Source organism: Beta vulgaris, chromosome 9 (genome assembly GCF_026745355.1).
Source record: "Beta vulgaris subsp. vulgaris cultivar EL10 chromosome 9, EL10.2, whole genome shotgun sequence".
Lineage (NCBI taxonomy): Eukaryota > Viridiplantae > Streptophyta > Magnoliopsida > Caryophyllales > Amaranthaceae > Beta > Beta vulgaris.
This window is the reverse complement of record NC_079210.1, coordinates 30390869-30399905: the sequence shown is the minus strand read 5'-3', so window position 1 is coordinate 30399905 and position 9037 is coordinate 30390869. Positions and strand designations below refer to the sequence as shown.

Below are 9037 nucleotides of genomic sequence, written 5' to 3'. Positions count from 1 at the left end.
TACTATTATGTTGTTAGGATATATAGCTAACTTTTTTGATTGAATATTCAAACTAATTTTGGCAATTGATTATGGCAATCTATTTTGTCAATTTATTAATGGTGATTGCACATTCTCTTTTTGACTTATTCTATATGGCAAGTTGCATTGATTCTCATTTTTATTTTTTTTTATAAAAAGAAAACATTAATTTAAATTATTAGAGGTTATTCTAGTCATTTCAAAAGAGGACGCCACATCTCCTCCCTTGGTTTATATATATACTAGCCTTCTATGCACGCGATGCGTGCGTCGATTGTTTGGGTGTATTCTAAATAAATTCATCTAAATATAATTTTAGAAATATGATTTATTATTAATGTTGTACAAACTAATGTAAAGTGCTTAGAAATTGTAATGAACATTTAGATGTAAAGTCTTATAGTCAAATTAAATTTGTAATTTTTTAAAATTAAATTACCATTTTTCTCATTATGTCAAGTTACTTTGTTAATGATTATTTAGTTTAATTTATCATTAGAATTTTGATACCATCTTTAAATTAGGAAATGATATATTGTGAAAAATTTGATTCTCTTTTTAATATTATATTTACTATTAACAAATCTATACAAAAATATTAAAAGGCGTGCGAAAACAACAAACTGTGCCATATGGTGTTCTCCTTAGGTAGTTTTAGTTCATGTAATCCATGCAAAATAAAAAAATTAAGAAATTGCATAATACTCCCTCTGTTTTTTTTATCATTCTCACTTTCCTGTGCACATCTCCCAATGCAATTCTTTGAACTTAAATATCTTTCATTATATATTAGAAAATTATAACGATTGAATATTAATAATGTACTAATTGAGACGAATCAAACAAGACCCCACATGACTATATTTTTTCTTATAAATTGAAAAAAATTGAGAAGATTCTCTCCAAGTATGAATAGTGCCAAGATTCCAAGTGAGAAAGATAAAAAAAAACAGAGGGAGTATATGGTTTAATCTCAAGACCTCAAGTATATACACTAAAGTTATAATCATTAGGCTATGTTGTATTTAGTCTTATTATCATAAAGTATTATATTAATAAATGAAATTTTTTCTTAGGCGAGAGCTAGCCCGGAGCCCTGGACCTAATAACTCGTTTTAATTTAAAAGTAAGCGAAATCTTGCCAAACAAACTCTAAAACGAAATTGTGCGGGAGGAAGTATGTGAATACACAATTACACATCAAGTAGAATCGTAGATCAATTGTTCATTAAAGATAACCCTAACCTTCAATTGCAATTTACATCTGTCTCTAACATTCACCTATTGCAGTATTCTACTTGAATAACTAATAAATCACTGAACACACTTTCAACTTCCAAATTACCTTCCGAATTTGAGGAGCAGATCGAAAGAGTGACAGACAGAAATTAGAGGAATTTTCGACGAGAACTGAAACTTGGATCTTCCGAAACTTTGAAGGTTTGTTTCAGATTAATCCTAGTACACGCTTTAGGATTTCAGACTAATTTGAGTAAGAATTCAGAATTTGCTTTTTGACTTCATTTTTTTTATAGACTTAGTAGTTGCTGCTAAAGTATGCCAAAGAACTTTCGGAAAAGGAAAGTTGAAGATGAAGCGACGGAAAATGTATCAGATGATGAGGAGGAAAGAAGGTTACTTTACATTATTCTTGCTTCATAATATTATGAAATTGTTGATATTATGCATTCTACATTTTGAAATTATTTGTATTTAGTTACCTAATGGGTGCAAATTAGATTATTATGATTCTAGGAATACGAACAATATTATTACTACTCCCGATGTTACCTAATTTGCGGTCTGGAAATGGGTATGGGAACTCAATTTGCATTGTAGTTTTGTTGAATTAGCCTAAAAGTATACCAGTTATATCTTATATGTACAAACTACAAAATTGCCTTTTTCAGATTGCATTTGGCGGGATTAAAGTGAATTAGGCTACACTGTTACTCCCTTGGTTGCGTAATGTGTGCTTCTTATCCATTTTGGATGTCTCAAACTGTTACTCATGTATAGGAATTATCTGGTATGTGCAAATATTGCTTATATAAGAGACTTTTTGCAATTTTGGAGAAATTGAGGGGTGTTATGGGTAGTTACTTTCACAGACTGAGACATACAAATTGTGTATATGTTGGATATAAATTTGTATTTTCTTCATGTATACATTCACTTTTCACTTTCTACATGCTTAATTTTACAGTGTTATTGGTGCTAATTTGACCATCTAACACTATGGGCCGGAGTGGAGGAGTATTGTCTTAAGCATATGTTTGTTGTTCATAAAATCTGTTGGCTTACAAGTGTTGATTTGAATAGGTTGGCATTAGAGGAGGTGAAATTGCTACAAAAGCAGAGGGAGAGGAGATCTGGAATTCCTGCTAATACTACACCGCAATCATCAACTGAAGTAGTGAAGTTAGGCGATAAAGTTGAGGTAGATGGAGATAAAGAAGAGTTGGTTTTGCAGGATACATTTGCTCAAGAAACTGCTGTCATGGTTGAAGATCCCAATATGTAACTTGTCCAGTCTCTTCCCTCACTTTGTTTTATTATGACTGTTCTTTAGTGCTTAAGCATGCTAGTCTTATTAGATGAAGGTTCTTTCCCATGTAAAGTATGAGCTTTAATATGACATTATACTACATGCTTTTGTTTCCTGTTTCCTGTTTCACTGTCTGACTGTTAAAATTTATTGATCTCATGGATCTGTCATATTCACGTTTAAGGCTTCAGGATTCTTCACTTGCCTTTGTGGGGACTGTACCCTCAAATTGATATATCTTAAAAACACTTCCTCAGCCTTGTCCACTGTTTAACAGGTTAAAGTATATTGAGCAAGAGTTGGCCAAGCAAAGGGGCAAAAATATTAATGCGGCAGATCATTCAGAGAATGAATTGAAACTTGCTGAAGAAGAGTTGTACAAAATCCCTGATCATCTAAAAGTATGTGAGCTTCTTTTCTCAGCTCTTTGAATTGTGGCTAAGAACATCTTTGGTGGCTCTCCTTGGGCATTGTAGTAAAGCACTAGAAGTACTTCCTCTTATTGCAATAGTTATGCTGTTTATATAGTTGTTGCAGCTTGTACTTTAAGGCAGCCAGTCTCATATACCTCTTGGGCTTTATCTTTCTCACTTATCTTCTTTTTTTTGTAAGATGTTCACACTTATCGCTTAGGAGAATTGCAATTAAAAGTGGGCTCAATCCTGTCATGTTCTATGTAACTTTTGCTGTGGCCTTTTTATTTGCCCGCTGCACCTCCATTGAGTCATGACAAGAATACAGATATGGTCATATGGCATTCGTACCTAGCACTTGACCTTGCAATCACACTTCTTGCCACAATGAACCGCAAGAGAATTTTGGAGATAGGCAGGAAAAGAGGCCCAGGAGAGTGATCCACTTAGTTTAAGGAAGCTTATTATTTTTGCAACAATATAGAAGTGATTCTCCTCGCTCTCTCTCTCTTCTCAGAAAGCTCAGATTTAGGAACTAGCTTTTGGGCAGTAGTGGTGTTTTTGTATAGGTCTAGTATGCTTTTAAGTGATGGGTTGATGTTGTATCTTTGTCGTGTTTGGCTTTGGGCCCCTGTGTCACTAATATATCTAGTTTCATGTTCTATCCTTGATAAAGTTTATATTATGGGATTTACATTGCCTTCCCTCACCCACATCCTTGTTCAAATCAATAAAGCATCGACCATTCCCGTATGTAGCACCCATACTCAAGCTAAGTAACCAAGGATATGCTTGTGCTCTAATTAAAATATGTTAAGAATCACATTATGCCTTTGGAAATGCTCCTTTTCAAGCTCTTTGTGTTTATAGTGTGCGATTGGGTAGCATTTTTTGTGGATTACTCCTGGTAATCTAAACTTTAGCTTACAATTGAGCCCAAGTAAATTTGGCCTAGGGCTAAGCATGGCAACAGTCCTTTGAATGTTTGATGTTGTTCCTTTGAGATTCACTAGAGTTTAGATGTTGGGTTATGTAATTGCTCTTTTTAAATTATGATTTTTATAAATATATGGGACGACCCTGATTACTTTGTGGGAGAGCCAGAGAGTACTTGTCATTGTAGTAGATGATTTCCTAAGATTGGCATGGTTGTACTTCTTCCCATTGCGATGCATGTGGCTGCGCGAAAATTTCCAGTGAGTGGGTGTTTGAAGTGGGGATATGCATGTTTATACTGGCCATATATGGTGGCTCACTCTTCCGGAATGTTTTTCTCTTCTATTTGGACGGATGGTGTTGCCACAAATCATCACATTATTTTTCTTTTAAAATACCTTTTACTTCGAACATCCCCGGAAAAATGTGATGTAATAGTCTTTTAGATTAGTTTGTTCATGGCAAGTCATGAGCATGTATATAAAATCAGGAAATGAACGGAAGGTTATATATATTTGGTCAAGTTTTTTCTCAGATTGGGTTGACTGGTATGCTTCCAACAGATCCATACTTCATTAATTTCTCATGCCACCCATCCATCACCTTTGTTATTGAGATCCAAGTACTCGTATCAGACACAGGTTCGTGTCCAAGGGTATACCCGACTATTTTGTGTTTTTGGCCAAGGATCAGACACAGGTATCTGAGATAAAATGAAGAGTTCAAGTGACATAGTTCATAACTTGTTCAATACTACTGTTGTGCAATACTGCAATCTTTTGGGATGGGGGATAAAAGGGTAGTTAACAAATAAAATCCTATTTCAGCTTGCACATATCCCATTAGCCATCAAATCATGGCTCACTTATTCTCTTTCATCTGACTTCCCCTTTCTCAAACAAGCACCAGTTAGAAACTGATATCTCACTTCTGCATGAAATTTAAATGCTGATGGATCATCTTCTTTCAAGTGCATTTCATAAGTGTTGAATCTGTTGGTTCAGACAACCTTTCAAAGTGGTGGCCTCTTCTTAAAACATATTAGAGTTCAATTCCTCATTCTTTTGTGCAGTTCATGATAATTTTCATGAGTCTCTTCCTTTTAAAAATCGAGGAGTAAAGTCTTGTTTATGTGGGGGGAGGGGGAGAAGGAATTGGGGAGAGGAAGGAGGCAAAGGCGGGGATCACTTGATATCTCTTCTGTCAATTTCTTCTGTTTTCGTCCTCTTATTCATCGCATACCTCACAATTAGACCAAAAATTATCAGTAATATCTCTCTGCGATTTAGTCTATTCGAGGGGATTTTACAAGTTACTTAGAGTCTGTATCTTACATTGACTGATGATGGAAGGATGTCATTGTGGTGGTGTTTATTCAGTTTCCATTTTCATGAAGATTTTTATGTATATGGAATTGTGACCTTTGTGGTCCACTTGGTTAGTGGTCATAAATAGTAGTAATGGTAATGAAATTTAGTGTAAATGCTTACAGAAGTTCTCATGTCAATGGCCATGGCAATGAAATTTTATCACAAAACATGGGTTTCCTTTTATAAATGTTCATTACCACCTCTGTTACCTCGACTCGGCATTTTTCGCCAAATACCCGGGTCGGTACGACACGACACCGACTCGGGTATGAAATACGTGTCGGATCCTTCAAATTGCAGTCGGACACGGCGCTGAACCCTAGTTGCTAAATCTGAAATTTTGATGTTGCTTCATGAGAATATGGTGAATTATGTTAGGGCTTTCTGCGTCCCTAGTGAGGCGACTCCATTGATGTTGTTTTCATCCATTTTTGATGGATGGTAGGAGGGAATGGAGTTGCAAAGGACAGGTTGAAGGAGGAAGAAGAAAGCAGTCGAAAAGTTGAAGTGAAGAGGAAGAAGATGAACATACTTGGTGGGCCAACTTGGTGAGAGAAAACGTGGGTTTCTTTCAACTCACATATTTTACTTTTTTTAATTAAAAAAATAGGTGGGCCAAGGGGCTTTATCATCTTTCTCCTTTTATAAGATGTCACGTGATATACATCTAAAGATTCTTTTGCAATATTAGTTATTTTTTCTCAAATATTATACATAGCTAATTAATAAAGACCAAAGTAGCCTTTGCTCTTCCCTTATCTTTTTCTCTATATTTGTTAAATAATTATCTTTGTTGTTTATATTTTTATACTACCATACGGTAATATTAATTTTTATAAGTAATATTAATTATTAAAATTAAAATTGTAAAATAATAATTTCGCATACCCGTACCCGTGTCCAAATTCCGGACAGAGTCCCCGTGTCCTGATTTTTTGGAAGTGCCGTACCGGACACTCGGATCCGTACCCATTTTCGACACTCCTAGCCGAGTCTAGGTAACATAGATTACCACCCAATACCACCTTACCAAGTTGTAATGGATAGTAATGAGATTTTGGCAAGAAAATGGATATCTTGGAATGAAGTAGCATTACCATCGGTTGTGACATTGATATTTTAGTACAAATTTACACTATGGCTCTGTTTGGTAGGGCGTAAAACGTTTTTTCCGGAAAACTGTTTTCCTCTATTTTCAGTTTTACATTGTTTGGTTGGCAAGAATGTGAAACCATTTTTCTTTGGGGTAAAATTACTCTCCCAATGATGGAAAACCATTTTCCTTTCAAAATGAAGGGAAAACTATTTTCCTTATCTCTCTTGTACACTCCTCTCACTACTTCCTTACTTTCCTTTTCATTTTCCTTTCATTACATCATTTTTCTCACATGAAACCAAAAAAAACGGAAAACTATTTTGGAATTGTGTTTTCCATTGTAAATTGTTTTCCATGAAAATCATTTTACACTGAAAATGTTTTACGTCCTAGCAAACGGAGTCTATAATGCATTACCATTTCCACCATTTATGACCTCTTACCAAATGGGGCGTTCTTGTATTTATGACCAATGTACTTGTTTGTGAAATTGAATGAAGATTATGACAAACTAACATTCTTATATCATGCTCTTATTTTTAGGTGAAAAAGAGAAACTCAGAAGAAAGTTCTACTCAGTGGACTACTGGTATTGCAGAAATTCAGCTTCCTATAGAGTATGTTAACACTATTCCTCATATACCTTATTTGACATCTAAAGACTGGCATTGTCTGATTTGATTTCTTCTGCTGGTTGCAGATACAAGCTGAAAAACATTGAGGAGACTGAAGCAGCCAAAAAGCTTCTACATGAAAAAAGATTTATCGGACAGACCAAGAAAGATTCGACCAATTCTTGGAGTCACAATGCTGATTATTTCCAACGTGGAAAAGATTATGCTGAAAAACTTAGGAGAGGTTTGTCTCGACTCATTATATTTGTTGACTATTTATTCTGTGTATTGTCTTCGAAAACTCTTTTTGGAGAACATGCTCACTAGTGATTAAGAGGGAGGAATAAGCATGGCCTCCATTGCAACTCTCACATGTTCTCCAGAGAACCTTCTCTGTTTAGTCTCTCTTTACCTTCCTGGATCTCTGATAAGGGTACGACTTACCGTAGACTGCTTGGTAAGTAAAATCAATAAAGGATGGATGTCTCATTTCTTTCCTAGATCTGAACCGTGACTGTGATCCCTGGACGATTTCTGCGCAATTGTGATGTAGTCTTGGTTCTTGCTAATCCAAGATCAGATGCGCCATCAGTCAGTTTCAAAATGTCAAACTACACATATCATTAACCTTATGACTATGGCCGAAAAATGTGTGCAACTGAACATTGGGTAGCAAATTTGTTGCTTGTATTCAGTTTGAAACAGGGAAGCCTTTGCGTCTGATTCATGTGTGTTTTTTCAGATCATCCAGAATTGTACAAGGATAGAGGTACAGAGGATAATGGACTGGGATCAAGACCCAGTGACAGTGGTGCAGACCCGTCTGGGAGAAGGCTAGCTGCAACAGATGAATTCATGCTCCAGCGCTTCCGTAAAAGAGAACGACAGCGTGGTATGAGGAGATGAGACTGCATGACAGAAGAATTGTTGGTTTATTAGATCAGCAAATTTTTGTTGTAACTTGCTCCTTGATGTTTTTCATTTGGTCATTCTTTTTTGAGCTGGATATTTGTAAGTTGTAATGTAGTATAATCATAGGTATTGGTTAGATTGTTTGATTTTACCACCATTTCAAGTTTCTGATATCACCTGAAATATTCACTGTTATTGTTATTTAAAAAAGTAATATTTACAAAATCCCTCTAAAATGAAGTCACACCATACTTGTAAGAAATGTCTCTTTCGGAAGAAATGGAATTGGTTTAAGCTTGAACTTCTGAGAATGGCTCTATATTGATTCATTGTAAGAATATATGTATGTGATTCATCTATTATAACGTGTCGATTGTTGAATTTCTTTTTGTGTGTGACCGATTCTTCAAGTTACTTGGTCTGGAGTTGTTAACAAGTATATTCTGATGGAGAAGTTGGTGGAACTGGTGTCTTTCACCCGTTTATAATTCTTGGTATAAACTATAAAGTGTCTTGGATTAACTTTTTTTTTATTGTTTTATGAGTAGATTTATTACACTTAGATTGCAAGTGAAAACTAATAATATTCAGTGAAAAAATAAAAGAATATTGATATATTATACTTCATCTGTTTCGCGAAACTCCCTTTTCGTTTTAGTGTCATTTGGTTCACATGAGAATTCTTATTTCCTCGGAAGTTCCTTCCCTTGTCAATTTCACTGTAATTGAGTTAAATTTATTTGTTTGACATTATAGGAAATTGAATTTTCTAAGATGTTAATTCCCATTTTTTGTCTGGTGTGCATATCTATTTCCCATGGCATCTTAACAACTTTAAATACTTTTGTCTCAACTTTTTCTTTAAATTTTCTTGTTTTGTTTTCAACATAGTAATTCTTTTTGTTTTTCTTGCAAATGTAATAAAGCCATCAACATGAACACTTGTTTTTCTTGCAAATGTTATACTACCGGAGCTGAAATCTAGCTCAATCTCATCCATGTCCAAAAATTACATCAAGCAATTCATAAATTAGCCAAACAAAACATAGCAATTTCCTATCACAGGCCATTACAACAAAGCCAAAAAAAAAATGATATTGTACTCATATGAGTATGTCACTAGTCAA

At 34.8% G+C, this 9037-nt stretch overlaps 1 protein-coding gene across 1 annotated transcript; it reads left to right on the top strand.

Annotated features, from left to right (window-relative positions):
• Positions 1-1173: 1173 nt before the first annotated feature.
• On the top strand, positions 1174-8215 carry LOC104903546 (hypothetical protein). The gene is made up of 7 exons (XM_010691597.4): positions 1174-1461; positions 1557-1655; positions 2344-2541; positions 2847-2970; positions 6928-7001; positions 7085-7242; positions 7741-8215. Exons 2-7 carry the CDS (start codon positions 1579-1581, stop codon positions 7902-7904), a joined length of 795 nt encoding a protein of 264 aa, XP_010689899.1. The 5' UTR covers positions 1174-1461; positions 1557-1578; the 3' UTR covers positions 7905-8215.
• Positions 8216-9037: the final 822 nt, after the last annotated feature.

Coding starts and splice junctions, on each gene's coding strand:
- LOC104903546 (XM_010691597.4), top strand. CDS start 1,579: ATGCCAAAGAACTTTCGGAAAAGGAAAGTTGAAGATGAAGCGACGGAA. Junction 7,002..7,084: donor GAAATTCAGCTTCCTATAGA/GTATGTTAACAC, acceptor TGCTGGTTGCAG/ATACAAGCTGAAAAACATTG. Junction 7,243..7,740: donor TGCTGAAAAACTTAGGAGAG/GTTTGTCTCGAC, acceptor GTGTTTTTTCAG/ATCATCCAGAATTGTACAAG.